The 19,197-nt window shown below is 39.4% G+C and overlaps 1 protein-coding gene across 1 annotated transcript; it reads left to right on the top strand.

Annotated features, from left to right (window-relative positions):
* Positions 1-240: 240 nt before the first annotated feature.
* Positions 241-18,527, top strand: rb1cc1 (RB1-inducible coiled-coil 1). The gene is made up of 23 exons (XM_033650378.2): positions 241-581; positions 1,616-1,748; positions 1,841-1,967; positions 2,070-2,240; positions 2,413-2,615; positions 2,861-3,284; positions 3,394-3,564; positions 3,654-3,838; positions 4,000-4,186; positions 5,083-5,164; positions 5,293-5,357; positions 5,462-5,565; positions 6,481-6,607; positions 7,354-9,281; positions 10,170-10,356; positions 12,761-12,869; positions 13,097-13,388; positions 15,981-16,032; positions 16,134-16,181; positions 16,608-16,666; positions 16,873-17,000; positions 17,280-17,350; positions 17,620-18,527. The coding sequence occupies exons 2-23, from the start codon at positions 1,678-1,680 to the stop codon at positions 17,695-17,697; spliced, it is 4,869 nt and encodes a 1,622-aa protein (XP_033506269.2). The 5' UTR covers positions 241-581; positions 1,616-1,677; the 3' UTR covers positions 17,698-18,527.
* The last annotated feature ends 670 nt before the right edge of the window (positions 18,528-19,197 follow it).

Below are 19,197 nucleotides of genomic sequence, written 5' to 3'. Positions count from 1 at the left end.
ATAACATTAGACACAGGCAGTCAGACAAAACAATTTAACCAAGTTACTATAGTTTGTATGTGTAGCCTAATGAAAAACACAGTTTTAAAACTAGGCATAAGCATATGAATTCAGAATTAACAATATAGTATGAGCTTTAAAAATATATACAAGTATTAAGGGAGTCTAGCTTGCAACATGCTGGCTTCAGTTGAATCGCATTTGAACGGATCGTTTACGATCCGCCCATCAACAGATGACAACAACAAAACAGACAGAGCTACTGAGAGGGTGTTAGCGTAGTTAGCTACCTGAGATAAACAACTGGTGGTTTTGTCCGTGTGCTACACCATCTCCGCTTGAGTTCGCCAAATTAGACGTTTCTTTTACAGCACCATGGTTAATCCGTGCAACCAGCCATGGTTGTCAGCTATTCTAGTGTAGTTTAGTCTAGCTAACGTTAGCTGAGTGGCTTGCTAAGCTAGCTCTATGTATGCCAAGCCAAAACGGGTTAGCTAGCTAGCCTGGTTGCTAGCTTGTTAGCTAACCAACTCGCCTATGCGAGGTGGAGACCAAGAACGGGGAGATGCGAGCAAAGTGAGGTAAGGCCAACGAAATCACTTATTAAATTAATTCAATGTGGAATCCCATCCTTATACAAATATACGTCTTAGCAGGGGATGTTGGCTATTTAGGCTAATCTTATTACATCTGTCAAATTCAGCGACGTTAGAAATCGCTATCTTGCGCTGTCTTGACAGCTGTGTTAGCTAATAGCCAGTTAGCGCAGTCAGCGGGTTGTTATTGACTAGCTAGCTTGCTAGCAGCTGCTGGTGGCCCCTTGTTAAATTGGCACTGTAACCATGACTAACCGGAGTCCTCGAGGTTAACGTTAATAGCAACGTTAACGGCCAGTGTTCTCAGTCCTTTAAGCAGTAAACATTTGTACTCCGGTATCGTTAACCCTTAATGTTAAGAGGCCCGCAGAGGGACAGTTAATTACGGCAACGAGCTAACGTTAACTAACAGTCACATAGTCTGTGATAGCAACTTAGCGGGTAAGGTGTTTTATGTTGTCATGCTAACAACAGTTAACAGTTAGTGGGTAGTTGGCGCTGGCTGTCCTTTGTTTTATGTTTAACTTGGTGTATTACCAATGTAGCCTTCTGGTTCACCGCTAAACGTCAGCTATGTTAACTGTTTACTTCTTTAGGCAGTTTTGAAAGTTTGCCTTTGTCTTACATCAGACCAGCATATTTAGTGACTTCTTACATAATATAAATTTGACAGTGTCCAGTAACAAACGACATGGTGACTCAGCTTCCAATCTAGTTATTCAGTAGACAAGATAAAGGGCCTTACACGTTTGGGTGAAAGGGGATGATATATTGCCCTTACTTAAAGATTATGTCATAAATCATGTACCGGCACAGGCTATGATAATAGTGTCCTTACGTAATTATACATACATACATACAACAGGTAGTAATCAAGTGGCTTTATGGCATTGTAGTTTGAGTTAATGAAAGCATCACCTCAGCAGATCTTATTTAGTAATAGTAAGTTAAACTAAATGAAATGTAAAACTTGAGATTACTAGCCAAATCATGTTCATGTGTGTGTTATTTTTTCACAGGGTGGCCTTGAATGAATAAATGAGCAAGACAGGCAAATGCGAAGAACTCTGGGAGATTCAACATGAAGTTGTATGTGTTCCAGGTCAACAATGGCAGCACATTGACATTTGACACCGATCTTGCTGTCCAAACGTAAGAAGCAGGCATTTTACTGATAGTAGTCGGGAATAGTGGTCAGTACATCTTAGCTATTGTGACCTAAATATGTTCTTTCTTTGTCTCAGTGTACTGGAGCTTAAACATGCCATCCAAGCCAAATATAAGATTGCAATTCAACATCAAGTCCTTGTTGTCAATGGAGGGGAATGTATGGCTGCAGAGAGACGTGTCTGCAGCTACAGTGCTGGCACTGTAAGTTTCTACAATTTATTAGTGTGTTTTGTATTTGCCTTGAGGATATACAGGTTGCATTTGTGATGTACTGATTACTTATGTTTGACTGTTGCTCTTTAGGAAACCAACCCCATATTCCTGTTCAACAAAGAGATGATCTTGTGTGACCGGGATCCAACGATCCCTAAAACCACCTTCTCCATTGAGAGTGAGATTCAGGTTAAGGTGGAGGAGTCTCTACTGATGCCAGCTGTCTTTCACACTGTTGCCTCGCGAACACAACTTGCTCTGGTAGTTATCTTTTTCTTTCTTAAGCTGCCTTTCACTGGGGCATCTCTGGCCCAAGAAAGTGTGTTGGGATGTTTGCTTGTCACTGTGAGCCTAAGACATAAAATAATTGTAAGTAATCCATTAACTATGAAATGATCCTAACTTGTGTTGTCTTTATTTTTTGTCTCTTCAGGAAATGTTTGAAGTTGCCAAGAAACTTTGCTCTTTCTGTGAACGATTGGTTCACGATGAACACCTTCAACACCAAGGCTGGGCTGCTATTATGGCTAATCTGGATGACTGCACTCTGTCTTATCAGAAGTTGCTTGTGAAATTTGACACTTCATACGCAAACTATCAACATGACCTGGAAGAAATTAAAGTCAAACTTTCAAAGTAAGTATTGGTGTCGATGACATAATAATACAAAGTACTGTATGCTTATATCCGCATGTTGCCTTCTCTGACACGGTAACTAATTATTTAATCAAAATCTTAAATCAAATTCAAATCAATTAAATCAAAATATTAGCTCAGTTAAATAAGTGAAATACCAGTAAATAAATCCGAGTTGTAATATATTCCTCCTAAAAGGAAATTATCCTGATGAACTTGATGTCTTGCTTTTGTTATGGTTGCAGGTTAGGGACATCAGTGTCTGTCATGGCGAGGATACCTCTGCTGGAATGTCTGACCAGACACAGTTATAGAGAGAGCATAGAGAAGTCCAGCTCCACCCCAGGGAAGGATTCAGATGAGACAGAAGAAGAGAAGTCCACTGACTCTGTTCTCTGCGCTACTGATGCACAGAAGCCCTCCAAGTCATCAGCATCCTTCTCTGCTTCGGGGACGGCCACATGTGAGTCAACTGGAGATCAGGAAACAAATGAAATGACTGACAGTGGTGGGCTGAGAGCTGCGCTATTAGATGATGATGATGATGATGCTCCAGAGCTCGCCAACCAGCCCTCCTTCAATGTCACACTGTTAGACTGGATCAACGTGCAAGACCGACCCAATGATGTGGAATCGGTTGTGAGGAAATGCTTCGACTCCATCAATAGGGTGAGTCACAGATGTATAAATAGACACGTCAAAACAGTGCTCTAAATATGTAGTCATGAATTGTAGTGGAAAATCTCACAAGCCTTGACTGAAATGTTGTTTCTTTCAGCTTGACCCTCGGATTATTCAGCCATTCCTGGCAGATTGTCGTGACACAATTGCCAAGCTAGATAATCAAAACATGAAAGCCATCAAGGGGCTTGAGGACAGGTTGTACGCTCTAGACCAAATGATTGCAAGCTGTAAGAAGTTGGTGAATGAACAGAAAGAACTTGCTCAGGTACGTCAAGTAAAACACTATTAAGTTACTCTCTCTCTTTAATTTTTTTTTTTTTTTTATGAATTGTGCTCACATGTTATCTCCTGCAGGGATTTTTGGCCAATCAGAAGCGGGCTGAAAACCTGAAGGATACATCTGTTCTGCCTGACTTGTGTCTGAGTCACACCAACCAGCTGATGATCATGCTGAACAACCACAGGAAGCTGCTAGACATCAAAAAGAAGTGCACCACTGCCAAACAAGAACTTGCAAACAACCTTCAAGTCCGACTCAAGTAAAACTGAAAACCACTTCTTCCCCATTGTGCTTGTTTAACAACCCACTGGTTTCTGTACATAGTGCTATAAGCTTATGTGACTGACTTAAGACTTCCTGGTTTTTAAAAATGCCAAATTAAAGACAGTCATGTTTGTAACTTTAATTATTTTTCATTAGATGGTGCTGCTACGTGATGCTTCATGCAGACCAGGATGGGGAGAAGCTTCAGGCGCTACTCAGACTTCTGACGGAGCTAATAGAAAGAGTGAGGGTGGTGGAGGCCCTTAGTACCGTGCCCCAGATGTACTGCTTGGCGGTTGTTGAAGTCGTCAGGAGAAAAATGTTCATGCGCCACTACAGAGAGGTCAGTGCTGAACGTCATTATTGGACAGTAATCATGCTTTTAGACAGTGTGTTTAGCGCTGAGCACATAATTTACATATTTAGCTCGAACTGCTCTCTGACTTTGCCACTGTTATGAAGAGAGAACAGGCCTATTATGTTGTTTGCTGATGCTTGATAATTAAGTTCATTCTAATCTTTTTTTCTCTTTGTTTATTTGTGTGTTTTGGAGGGAATACTTGCTTTTCAGCATTTTTAACATGTAATATCTAACATTCCTAACAACAGGCGCTTGAGCTGGCAAAATAAACGGACATTGTGGTCTTGTATCTTTTTGAAATGGAACTGGTCTTTATGCCCGTTAATGTGGGGCATCCTATTTAGCAGGCTCATGGAGGACTAGGAGTGTACAGCTGTGCTGTTTGGGAGTTGCGCTATTGGTGGCCACTCCCATAGCATTAGCATAAGGCTAAAGAATAAGGCTTTATCAGCTCTGTAAATCTTTGCTGAGGGCACCTGCATATATATTACGCTTCAACTGATAATGACTGCTGTCTTACCTCTTTGTATTGCTGTGTCTAAATACACAGTAAGAGTGAGAAATAGTTGGAAGCCAACAATGGAAGTGATTTTCTGTTGCGCTTCTTTGCTTTCGCTTTCTATTTTTCCTAAACAGTGTCTTAAGTAGTTTCCTGATCTCCTTCTTTTTAATTTTAAGGGATAATAAGACATCAAGTGTACACTGATTGGCCAGTAATGAAATTGAATAATCTCCTTTTTTGACATACTCATAATATAAAATTGCACAGGACAATTAAAATCCATGCTAAGGAATGCCTCCAAGTTCAGAAAGCTGACATTGTCAGGCACACAAATATTACTTTGTTGTTGTAATATCTTTACTATCAATCTTTTCAGTGGGCCTACGCACTTGTGAAGGATGGGAAACGACTTTATGAGGCTGAGAAGTTCAAAAGGGAATCCTTTGGGAAACTCTTTAGTAAGTGTCTTTTGAAAACTCAGCGGACGACATTTGGGTTGTCACTGCGGAGCTCAATGTGCTTTTGATATAACACATAGATTCCAAACGAGATCGGAGTTTTGATGCATTCACTTATTTCCTTTCAGGGAAGTCTTTCCTCAGAAATCGTTTGTTTAGAGGACTCGATTCATGGCCTCCAACATCATTTTGTGTAAGTTACAACTGAAGAGCATTTTGACCAAGCTGTTTTTGTGTATATTGTTTCCTCTGTATTTTAAGAGGTCTTTTTTCTGCTCTGCTTATTATTGTTTACAGACACGAAAGCCCAGAAGGTTTGATGACGAACTTCCAGACATCTCACTTGATGACCTGCAGTACTTGAAATCTTGTTGTCCTGTAGAGGTGCAGCCTTTCCTTATGTAAGTCACTGTCCTCAGTTATTAAAATGGCTTTAGATATAACCTTATCAGTATTCGTAACACTGCCAGAACTAGCCCAAGATGTGGCCAGTGAAAACATACATGTGGAAGTTTGTGTCCATTTCTAAATCAAATTAATCAAATCAAGTCCATTTATGGTAACTGATGTGTTTTCTGTAGAAAAATAACCAAACATGCTTTGTCAGTGAACACAACAAACAACTTGAAAGACTCCTGATCTTGTTTTCAAATGTCTCACAAGTTTATATATACATCTAATGGTTATTTTCATTATCAATTAATCTGCTAATTATATTCTTGTTTAATCATTTTGTCAAAAAAAATGTCTGAAAATAGTAAATATACCATGTGTTCCTAGAGCCCAGATTTACAACTTCAAATGGCATGTTTTATCCAACTCATGGTCCAAAAATCTAAAGCAATTCAGTTTATTATCTTGTATGATTAAAAAAAAAGCATAAAATTCTCCCATTTAAGTGGCATGAAACGAGCCAATAATATTTCAGTGACCGAAATAGTTGCCATTTTATTTTCTTTTTATCAACCAATTGATCTATCAACTAATCTTTGCAGCTCTACACAAGTAATCCAACAGCACTGAGTATGTTTGATAAGGAAGGGCTGGGGCGCACAGATGTGCAGGAGACCATACATTAGACACAAGAGATGTACAGGCTGTTGATTTTAAAGCTCTAAATTACTGCATTTATTTATACATTTTTATTGATTGCTTTGAAGCCTGATCCTGTGGTGTGGAAACTGGCCTGAGTCCCAACCATTATAGCACTAATGAAGACTTTCTGCCCGAGGCTGTCAGCACTGAAAGATCTCTTAGAAATCTTCTGGTAGTCTCAATTCTGTCCTCAATGTGATTTCTAATATTTTTTTCTGCAGGGTTCCCACAATGTGTGACTTTGAGCCCTTACATCGCCATGTAGACACGCTTCACCAGCTGGTCCAAGCTGCACAGAGTGTGGATGAGATGTCCCAAACTATTACTGACCTGCTAAGTGAACAAAGGGTAATGACAGGTTCATTATGAACCATTATTTGTGTTATTTTATTTCCACTTGGCGTGAGCCTGGAGGGGATCATGTGTTTAGTTGGGGGTAAGCTTGCATGTGTGTATGTGTCTGTCTGCAGCTAATCTCACACTTTACTGGACCAATCAGCCTAATATTTTGTGTGTACAATAGTGACTGTATGCTCAGGGATCACTTGTGGTTTTGGTTATTTACTGTTTTATATGGTCATTGACTGCCGACTCCTCGCTTCTCTTAACCGGCTGGTAGGAGTCACAAGTCATCAGCATTACTTAGCAAAAGTAAAGAGCAAAAGGCATTTCTGGAAATGGTCTCGGCTGAGAACAATAAGTAAGCTGTCTGTTGCAGGCTATATTTTGGCCTTCATTATCGCTCATAATCTGACATCCAAATAAAAGTTTGGTTTTATATTGAACTGGAGCATCTGCAGATTAACTCAATTTCCAATATGTTCTGATCCACTGAATATTACATAAAGAAAAAATGATATTGTTATCTTTGCTGACATCTTGACTGTAAGGGAGCTGGGTGGGACAATTCTACAGGGCGCAGCTGGGCAGCGTACAATATCTAGAATGGCTGCGATCAGCTCTGCTGGCTGGTGGAGATCTAGTTTTTCTAGTTAGTAAGCGGAAATTTAGATTTAGTCTAGAATTAGTCAAGGTTACTGGTGTAATAAATATTTCATTCTCTCCCTCTCCTTTCATTTGTTCTGTCTTTGCAGGTATCCTGTAGTCAGAGATCAACCTTGTTGACCCCACAGTCCGGAAGCATACCTGAGACTACAACACCAAGGTCCTCCAAAACCCCTCCCTCTCTCAGCCTTCAGGGACCGAGCTGCCAGCCACTACATGTTCCCGTCCCAGCTCCTCTAGAGGACTTATCCCCAGACAGCATAGATGCGCAAACATTTGACTTTGAAACCATTGGCCACCCGAACATGGATCCAGTCCTACAGCAGGGCTCGCTTGACTTGGATTCTCTAGCGGAGAGCCCTGAATCTGACTTCATGTCTGCTGTCAATGAGTTTGTGATTGAAGAGAACTTGACCTCTCCAAACCCCATCAGTGACCCTATCAGCCCCGAAATGATGGTGGAGTCGCTGTACTCTTCAGTCATTAACGCTATTGACAACAAGCGTATGCAGGATACCACAATACTAGAGAGGGAGAACTCGAGGATCACTGTCCTCAAACAAGTTATTGATAAGTACCGGTCTGCTGCAGAGGAGTCTCATTCCAATTTCAGAAGTGTAAAGGATGATCTCTATCACTTGAGAGGCATGGTATTAAAAGAACAACATGACTTTGGCTTTGTTTTGAGGAATATGACCACAGAGGTGCGCAACATTGTGGACAACATCTGCCAGACCCACGAACTGGAACTGAAGGAGCAGCATCAAAGTGAGCTTCTCTCCCTTCGGCAAGAGCTTGAGAAGCAGGTTCAGACACTAACAGAGGAAAACCAAGTAAACCAGAATATCGTCAAAGATGTCCAGCACGCGATGCTCGAGCTGGAAGGCCTTATGGAGCGCAAGGAGAAAGAACTGACTCAGCTTGAGAATGAGAAAGAGCGATGGGCTGAAACAGAGAGTAACCAGACGGATAGAATCAAAAACCTGGAGCAGATGATCAGTGATCAAACTGAAGAGATCAAGACGCTCTCAGCTTCTAGAGACTCTCTGACCAGCCAGCTTGAGAATCTGCACTTTGAGATTGAACGTAGCCAGCAGAAGATCCGGCAGGAGCTGGAGGTTGTTGAGCAGTCCCACCTAAAGGAGATGGAGGAGAAACTGAAGCAGGAACACAAGGCCAAACTGGAGACCCTTACCAAGGATCACCAGGAGGCTCTGGAACATCTGGCTGCTGAAAAAAGTGCAAAGTTAAGTGAGGCAGCTGATCAACATGCCACTGCACTTAAAGAGAAGGACAACCAAATTAAGGACTTGGAGGCTCGTGTTACTGAGCTCGCTGAACTCCGGTGCAAAGTAGAGGTGGAGCTAGCCCTCAAAGAGTCAGAGACAGAAGAGATCAGGCTCCTATTTGAGGAGGCCAAGATGCAGCAGGCTGAGGCTGTTAAATCCCAGGTAGAGGCTGCAACCAAAGTCCTTGGCGATGAGCTGGCAGATATCAAAAAACAGCTTCATGTAAAAAATGAGGAGTATGAAGTTGACCTAGCAGAGCTGAGGACTCTCATGAGGATTGAGAAGGATCACTGCATCTCAGAGCTGGTGGACAGACACGAGGAGGAGACTATTTTGTTACGCAGTGAGCTCTCCTCCTTGCAGCGGCAAGCCCAGGATGCTGAGAGGAACCATGCTGAGCAGCAGCAGAAACTCAAGCAGGAATTTGACCAGCAGTCGTCGGCTCTAAGCGAAGAAAAAGAAACGCAGTTCAGGAGTTTCCAGGAACTGGAGCAAGAGTTGAGGACTGTTATCAGCAATTTGCAGGCAGAAAATGACCTGCTCTCCAAAAAGCTAGAGCAGGACAGACAAGCAGTCGAGAAAGATTTAGAAAAAGAAGAGGCCTCTAAGTTTGCATCACCAGATGCCTTTAAAGAGTTAGAGCAGCAGAAGGAGGACATGGAGAAGAGACTCTTAGACAAAATTAGACAACTTGAGAAAGAGCTTCAGGAGAGACAGTCCTCAGAAAGGTAAATGTTCGATCACAATGACACAGGACATATATAAATATAGCTTTGGTTTGTTCTTTTGAAGATAAGATGACTGTAGTAAATTTAATCTGCTTACATTTAAAATGACACTGAAACAACATCTGGGGTCAGATCAATAATCTAGTTAACTGTTAATTGAGAATGAACTGTTGAAGGGACCTATTAAGCTCATTTCTAGGTTCATACTTGTGTTTTGGGTTTCTACTAGAACATGTTTACATCCTTTAAAGTTCGAAAAACACTTTATTTTTCTCAGACTTTTCATGCTGTAAGACCTGTACTCACCCTGTGTCTGAAACACCTAGCACCTGTCTCTTTAAGCCTCCCTCCCGAAAAAGCGCAGTCCGCTCTGATTGATCAGCGTTTCTGTGTCTCTGCACCATTGTTGCAGTTGCAAAATGACTGTAACAGAGTATAGCGTTACTTTCTACCATGAAAGAACTCACCAGTATAAGCTTCTAAACACAGCTAGACATGTTCCAGCAGGAATCTGATCAGAAATTGGGGATAAATTAACACCATTTGGAAGTTTCCCTGAGTTTAGTATGTAGCTACATATAGCAGTGTAGGCTAGATCGTAGAGCCTGGAGCCGATGACCATATAAAGACATCACCAGATGACATCAGAAAAAACTAAAGTAGAAAAAACATTGGAAACAATATTCAGAACGATCTGAAGCCTGAGGTTTTTACATACTTTTACTTTTGTTATTGGAAACTTTGGCCACATTTAATATGAACATCCAACACTGTAACAGAAAATAAGGAAAAAAGCATAATAGGTCCCCTTTAGTATTCTTTGTCTCTGTGTGCTTGTATGTCCTCGTAATTCCTTCTAAGAATTAAAGAGTATTGTGTGCCTTTCAGCAATGTGGGGTTGTCGCTGCAAGCTGAGGGGCGTGCAGATGCCGGAACACCTCTGTCTCTGGACTCGGCACTACAGGAGCGGCTGCAGCAGGAGAGGGCCTCCCTGCAGTCCCAGATGGACCTCCTGGAGAAGAGGAAGAATGAGGAGATGCAGAACCTCAAGACATCACTAATCGCAGAGCAGCAGGTTTGTATTTTTGGGCTGTAAATTGCCGGGGAAGTGCTTTGTCTCATGATGTTAAAGTGTAGTGGTTACTAATCCTTTCTCTTATTTCACTGTAAAACAGTTTAGAGTAGATATTTGCCATAGCTGATGATATATTGTTCCTAATAATCGTAGACTGCTTTAAACTTAATCAACACTGAATTTCCAGCTGCATTGCACACAAGAGATGCAGCTAATGACTGTTCACATTTTAGTTGTGAGTGCACCGCAAGATATGTGAAGATCCACATAGCTCTGCAACAGATAGAGGTGGACACTGAGCTAATACGGTATCCATCCTGTTCATATCAATGAAGATGGACTAAATATTCAAAACACCTTTAGGTTTAATGCAATCCAATCCAACAGCACCGTAAAGTCTCTAAAATGACTTAAGTTCATGAAGGTAGGCTGTGTCACAGGGCTGGTGAAAAGGGTGTACCTAATAACTGGCAACTGAGTGTAACTAAGGTTAACTACATAACAGCACTTACTTTGTAAGTTCTTACTTTGTAAAATCTTTAACTTTTAATAGTTATTGACACTTTCACTCTCGGCCACTTGTATAAAAGCAACTTGATATCCATTATATATTTTGTTGAGTTATGTACTTAGATTATCACAAACCTACAACTTTAAATCCATAAAAATCTGTAATTTTATTCAAGGTAATGCGTTTCATTTGGTCATCTGTCAATGGCATCATGTCCCCGTAACCCTCTGTAGTTGCTCTAACTTCTGAAGAAAGAAGTTGAACACCATATGATAAGTTTGAGAGTCAGCATTAGCTAACATTAGCTTGACTGTTTCATTAGAATGAAATGCCACAACATGAATAAATTCAGTTCAATTCAATTTTATGTATAAAGCCCAATATCACAAATCACAATGGGGAAAAGAAATACGGTAGAAACGTCAGGAAGAGCAACTGAGGAGGGATCCCTCTTCCAGGACAGACAGACGTGCAATAGATGTCGTGTGTGCAGGACAAATCAACATAATAAATTTACAGTAATCCATAGAACATAATGATACATAAAGAGAGGGTGAATGTGAATAAGTGTAAAGTAAAAAAAAAACGGTAACACTTTACTTGAAGGTATCTACATAAGGGTGACATGACACTGTCATAACTATGACATGACACTGTCAGGAACTTGTCATAAACATTATGTACATGTCAAACGTTTATGACTGCTATCATTAAGTGTCATTTTTTGTAATGACAAGTTGACATTGTTTGGGTTGTCTTGATTATGACAACTTGACATTAATTAAAGTGACATTACCAGAAGTTGTCCTTTTAATGACAACTTGACATTAACATAAAGACATCTTCTGGTAATGTCATCCTGGTTAATGTCAAGTTGTCATTAAAAGGACATCCCAAACAAATGTAATGTCAGCTTGTCATGACAAAGACAACTTCTGGTAATGTCACTTTGATTAATGTCAAGTTGTCATAATCAAGACAACCCAAACAATGTCAACTTGTCATTACAAAAACCGATTGACACGTAATGATAGCAGTCATAAACATTTATGACATGTACATAATGTTCATGACAGGTTCATGACCGTGTCATGTCATACTTATGACAGTGTCATGTCACTCTTATGTAGATACCTTCAAGTAAAGTGTTACCAAAAACGAATACATTTCCACATCAGTAAACATGATTTCTGCCAGTCATGTCACATAGATTTTCATCGGCAGCAGTGGTTGTTTATCTCACACTACTTCACAACATCATCAAAGTCCATCTTTTGTTATTTTTTTGATTGATAAAATGATAGAAAGAAGGTGTTTAAGCCCTACACATCAACAGATCAATCTTCATCACTTGTCTGGCACTGATCTTGATCCGTCTGATCTCTTTACACCTAAAGATCCTCAAGAGGCAGCAGAAAGATTTTCTTAAGTTTTAACAAATTGCTTAGTAATGCTATTCATTAAGTTTTTTGTCAGTCATTGATTACAAATATTTCTCTGAATCTCTGTTATGGAGATATTGGACCTCTCTCTGTTACACCACCCTTCATAGTTTAAGCTGATAAGACTTTTGTTTTGCAAAAAAAAATATTACATAATTAATCTGTACTTACTGTAATTTGAAATAACATTTGAGCCCACATAATTATGTTTCATGTTGTTTTTTTTATTTGCCAGGTACAATAAATGGTGAAAAGATCAGACATGGAACAATACAAAAAAACAAATGGATTATTAAAAATCCAAAAAACAACTGTAACTCCCACGGCTGCAGGCTGATCTGCATTATTATTATTCAAACTTAGCAAATCATTTGTGCTTTGGTGTAAATTCTCTGTTGTGACCAAAATGGCTGTTAACCTTGTTCAAACTCTTCTCTCATCTCTTCTGTAGACTAATTTCAACACTGTTCTAACCCGAGAGAAGCTGAAGAAGGAGCAGATCATCAATGATCTCACAGAGAAGTTGCGGAAAGTTACTCAACAGCAGGAGAAGGACAAAGGTTAGTGCTGCATATACTGATGAGGGTTATCAATTTATGTCTAATGAAAGAAGTCATTGCTGCAAACTGTCTTTAAACATGCTGCTCATGTTATGTTAATGTTAAACCTAATCATTGGACTCTACTTCTTACTGCCATATTTCAAGAAAGAAAATTCTTTAGAGTTTTATGTGAAAATAAGCATGTTCTGCCTGTCAGTGGCCCTTATTTATCTGAACTTATTGCAGCTCTGATAGAGACACTTTCTGAGGACCGAGCCAGTGTCATGCAGGAGAAGAAGCACTTGGAAGAAGAGCTTAACCGCCTGCGCAGCACCGCACTGGTCTCCTCTGCCTTCTTCACTCCTAACCCCTCAGCTCAGGAGATCACAGAAGCTGGAGCAGCAGCGAGAGCTCTGCCTGTTGCTGGGGCTTTTTCCTCTGAGCCCATGGCTGACACCGACAGACTGGCCTCTGTGGCAGCCATTCGAGAAGACGAACAGGTTGATTCAGCAGTGGAAGCCAGCATGGTGACCGTCCAGTAAGCATCTCCTTGCAAATAAACATTGTTTTGTTGATACTTTCCGATATATTGTAGTGATTGTGATATAGTTTACTGTTACATGTTTACACACAAGAAACCAGGTCACTGGGAAGAAATCAGGTTAGGGCAACGCCTTTATCTGTTTTAAGGCCTGTGCTGACACGCACTTGTCCCGTCTCCACACCTAATTAACCAAGATTGACACATTATAAGTAAACTAAATTATATATAAGAGACCTGTTTAGTAGTGTGTGACACTAAAGCCAAAAAAAGGATTTTCTTTTTAGGTCAGAGCATTTCTACAGTTCACAGAGAGGACAGTCTGTTTATAGAGAAGCACACAGGTTTTCCTTACTGTGTGTGTGTGTGTGTGTGTCTGAATTTTATAGATAGCTCACTGTTCAGCTGTAGAAATTGAGTTATTTAGATTTAAGTTTTGGTTTATATTAATGTTCCAGCGTCCCCATTCGCGTTCTAGACGGTGCAGCTGTCGCAAAGACAACCAGATTGCTCTGCAACTACCAGTTCCCACAGTTACTTTAGTTGTTCCACCATCCGTCATTTCAGCACGTGGGGATTGTAATTACAAAGATCTTACATTGACACTCTTTGGTAACTGGGGATAGCTACAGGGGAAAGCGCTATCCTCGTCCTGTTTCGGTTGCACTTGCTTTGTGCTGTAAATCAAGCTTTCACTTTCCTGGGAGATTGTCCTTGCGTTCCAATACCCATACTACCATAGTAAATAGTATGCCAGAAAAAGATTTAGTTCTCCCAATACACAGTATGTCAAATGCAGTATGCCAGAACTACAGGATGTTCTACTGCGTCCAGACGCATTTTGCAGTACACAAGCCAGCATGCTTCTCTGGCCATTCTGACCCACAATCCTCTGCGCGGCAGAAGATACATGGCATCGACCACAGATAGATTATAGCTCAGCTGACAGAGGCCGCGATGGCGGATGGCGGCGCATTCAAGTGATGACCAGTGGAATAGATTGTAATAATAAGAAGAGGAGTTGTTTAAGTGAACAAAATAATCAGAAAGATAACCAACAGCAAAACGACATCACTATGACAGAGGAATGCAGGTAAAGTTTAACTTTAATGAATATAACATGTTAGAATCTATAATGTATGCAGATATCCCTGAAGGTTAAAACTACTGGCGAATTCGATGAATGGCGTTAACGTTAAGATCTTGTGCATTCCAGATCGCAAACTTTTTCTTTCTGCTTCAAATTTCACACTTCGGACTGCAACAGATACATGAGTAAGAGGGTCAAAGTGCAGCGTTATGACCAAGTAGTATGTCCCGTTTGTACACATATTCCACACAACAGTATGTACTTTGTCAGGGCAGCTGCACTACATACTGACAGTAAAATTAAAATGTATGTAACCAGGAACACAGGGTGTACATGGTGACAGACAGAACTGCATAGTGAAAGTGAGTCTTACAGGGACAGGTTTAAATGCTGATGGTGTCATTAATTTAAAGCTATTATTTTGTGCAAGTAACATTTACTTTATAATGATAACTTGAAACAAACTTTTCTGTTTTCACCTAAAATATTTTGATGCAAATACACACCATTTTTGATCTCTCCACTGCTCTCACTGCAATACTTTTGAGTTTCTTGTGTTCGTCATGTACATGCACATCTCTGTAGAAAACTGTCACATACAATCTTTATACCTAGTCAAGATATCAGGTCTTCAGCAGAAATGTAGCTCTGCTGAACCAGGTTTCTTTTCCTCCTTGTATGACAGAGGATATTGTGTTGTTTACATGATGTTAAAGAGATTTGATAACTGCAGAAAGCTGACAGTCATCAGGTAGCCATAATGACTGATAACTTACTGTATGTGTTGTACAATCAAAGGTGAATGCCACTGAATTACAGCAATCAGTCTTCAGTGCAGGGGAGTTCTCTTGTCATAATATGCTGCCATTATCTAATGTGTCATTTTGCTCGATCTACCAACAGTAAAAATAAATTTGAAAATTGTACTATAGGTGTACTTCGTTCTTTCAGAGGTTAAGAATATGTTTGGTTTTTTTTGCATCCCAACACTTTTGCTTTTACAAGAAACTAATACATATCATTGTGTCACTTTAACGTGCCCAGCTATTATCTGGAACTGTAATAATTGGAATATGAGCTTATTCAGATTGCTGTACTTTAAGAAAAATGTGATATAGTATTCTTTGCACATTTGTTATTTGCAGTATACCATTAACAAACTTACAGCAGACCTAACAGTGGCTGCGTTTATACACAGTATCAGTTATGACGACATGATACTGGTTGCCAGTTGCTGACAGAAAGCTGCCTTTGCATTTTTGAAGAAGGAATTAACAGACCATTGTTTAAAATATCCAAAAAATGGATGGAGAGAAAGGACATTTGACAGTGGAAGGAAGGCAGGCTAGGATCAGACAGTGTAAGTTTTCCATTTATAACTAATTAAGATTGAGAACTATTAAGTTTTTTCAACAGTATAACATTTCTACATAATACATACAGCTTTGCTAGCATGTCTTGAAGGACATTAATCAATAATCTGATGTTCTCTCTTGTAGTGACAACATCCTGATGTCAGAGGAGAAACAGCGGATACTCCTGCTTGAGAGGGTAAATACACAAACGCTATCTATCACATTGAATTTGAGAGCATAAGACGCTGTGTTTCTGGATGTCTGTCCTCTTTTTAATTGATGTGATGTATGTTTCAGACTTTACACATGAAGGAAGAAGAAAACAAGCGCCTCAGTCAAAGACTGGTCAGTTATTATCTCTGTGGGCTATGTAGCACCTGCTCCACTAGGTGGCAGTAGCATCAAAGAGTAAAATCCTGACCCAGGAGGCCAAAGAGCTCAGAGAAGAGAAATAATTTTTCAGGAACAGTGTTATTAGAATGTGCAGAGGGATGAATTTTAGTGAAATGTGCAAAACAAAAACATGTATACAAATACACATATTAAAAAAGTACTTTTGTGTTTTGATATTTTATTCTAATCAGCCCTGACTTTACATAATTCACAAAGGATGGTGACACTGAAATTAGAGTATAATGTCAGGGTAAAAGTGCTCTTACTAATTACTACACCTATTTCTAGCAGATGCCCAAAATGTTAGAAGTCTGTAGCCAGTGTTGTTAACCATTCAGTGTAACACGTGTAACGTTGCCCTAATCCCTCTCTTTGTAGATGTCTCAAAGCATGTCGTCTGTGTCGTCACGGCATTCAGACAAAATCGCCATCAGAGAGTAAGTGAATAAAAAATAAAGCGTTGTACTGTTGTGATTTTTGTGTTTTAGCTGTTTTTGTTTTTATCTAAAACTCTGACCATCATTACATGCGGTGTAATTATACACATTATTGTATAATTACTTAATGTGTTGTCTTTTGTGATTATCATTTTGCGGAAGTCGGTGTCATCATCCCTTTGTGTCTTTGTGTGTCTCTTTTTCAGTTTCCAGGTAGGCGATTTGGTTCTAATCATCCTGGATGAAAGGCATGACAACTACGTGCTGTTCACAGTTGGTCCCACCCTCTACTTCCTCCACTCAGAGTCTCTCACTGCACTGGACCTCAAACCAGGTCAGCTATTGCCCAAATGTTTTGTGACAATGATGAGAACTGTAATGAAATAAATATGTAACAGTGGTAGTTGGTTATTAGATTTCATAAATCAGGCATGAGTGGATCTATAACAAAGATACTTTATGTACAGGTGTTCTCAAAAAACTGGTTTATGCTTTATTTTGACTGCAGTTTTCATTTTGGGTTTTATGTTACACGCACAAGCATTTATGTGTGGTGAACTGAGTGTTGAGTGAGTTTTTGTTTTTAATGAGTCGAATTGTTTTTACTGTTCAGCATCAGGGACCTCAAGACGGCCGTGGGTACTTGGAAAGGTGATGGAGAAGGAATATTGCCAAGCAAAAAAGGTACAGCATTTGCCAAAAGTTTTAATCTGTTTTTTGTTTTTTTGTGCCTTTAATTAATATTCAAGAACCAGTGTACTGACATAAATTAAATATGGTGCTGTGATTATTATTATTTTTTAGTTAAAATTTCCACACTGGGTTTAGATGTATTTATTTTTGATGTGTTAAATTGAGCCATGTCAGTGATGCTGTAATGTTCATGTATGCACAGTGTGAACCTTCTGTCTGTCTAACGAAGCTTTATTTTCTTGTCTCTTTAACTCCTCCAGGCCCAGAACAGGTTCAAGGTTCCTTTAGGAACCAAGTTCTACAGAGTGAAAGCTGTTCCATGGAACAGAAAAGTATAATAGCCAAGTAATGAGCTAAAATGTATATTTATATTGCTTAATTTTTGAACAGAAACTTCACATCATAATTCATAACTTGAAAATCGAAAGACCTTAAAAACGAGAGAATTAAGATGGTCATCATGCTATTTTCAGTTTGAGTTCAATATCCCACCTGCTACCACATTTTTTTGTTTTCTTTTAAACCCAGATTTGTTATTGTGGACCAAATGCTATTAACTTTATTAGGGCATCGCCCTATACACTGTGGCATTATGCCATTTGACCTGTGTGTAAAATTGAACAAAATTTGGATGTTAAATATTAGTTCTCATTATCAGCATTTGTCCTTTTGTGGAAAATACTGTGTCATTATCAACATAATTAAATAAAAAATATACATTTATTATAAATGTTTATGGAGGAATGTTCATGGCATGCATATTGATATATTTTCTTTGATTTACTTATCCAGATAAATGTTGTAGTTGGAAATGTAGTTAATGCTGTTTGTTACTCACAAAGCAGTGTGGCCCTCTGTCAATACTGAAATGTACATTATGGCTGACTGATGGAAACAGTCGTCTTTGCAATCCTTGAAATGCACTTTCAAAAACAATGCTTTTGTTGATTTGAAAAGGGAAGTTAATTGAGCTGTCAGAACTAAGTAAATATATCAGCACAAACTTCTCACTATCATAGAATATTGATATGTAGAAAGGAATACTTTGTGACTGTGTTTCATTATCGGACGACATTGTACATTATCCATCAGATCACACATGTAACAATAAATGACTGTATTGTAAAAGATAGAGTTTTGAAACAATAAAGGATTGATCCCAAACATATTCTGCTGTTTTTATCATGCCCAATTATTGTTGTCTGTATTTTGGAATTATATGTGATGCTAAGAAATGTACATGATGCTTCTGAGCTCACCGTTACAATCATTAGGGGGTGAAAAGTTTTCCTGGTTCACGGATAAAAACTAATTTACTACACCAGCAGATATCTGGTATTTTTCACCAAGACACTCTCCTCTGCTGAGATTTCTGTATTAACTAGCGAGAAACCATTTTATTATAGCTTGTTACTATTAAATAAAATACAAATAATAGTGACTTTTAGTGCATATATGATAAATAGCTTTTTAATGATGCTTTTAATATTTTCTGGGGGATTCAGGAGTCAACGTGGAATAGCACAGTATAGTGTATTCATTTGATTTAGCATTTTTGCTTTTGTGGAAACATTAATGTTGGCACGCTGCTGCAGGAAACAGACTTCAAAAAGGCTTCAAATCGGGGCCCAAGAACGATGCGGCCCTCATGGAGAAGGAAGCCCACCAACATCACTTTCCCAGTTCACAGCGGGGAGCATAGCAGCTCTCCGCCGAGCACTCTCTACCATGTGGGTCTAGGGGTGTTTTAACAATGTTTAGCTCTATTTTCTCCATTTAGCATAAGCCTGTTGTCACATTTGGATGGCTCCTTCATAAATTGATGGTGTGATTCCTAC

The sequence above is a fragment of the Epinephelus lanceolatus genome, chromosome 12 (genome assembly GCF_041903045.1).
Source record: "Epinephelus lanceolatus isolate andai-2023 chromosome 12, ASM4190304v1, whole genome shotgun sequence".
NCBI lineage: Eukaryota > Metazoa > Chordata > Actinopteri > Perciformes > Serranidae > Epinephelus > Epinephelus lanceolatus.
The sequence above is the reverse complement of the archived record's forward strand: the minus strand, read 5'-3'. Positions and strand labels throughout refer to the sequence as shown.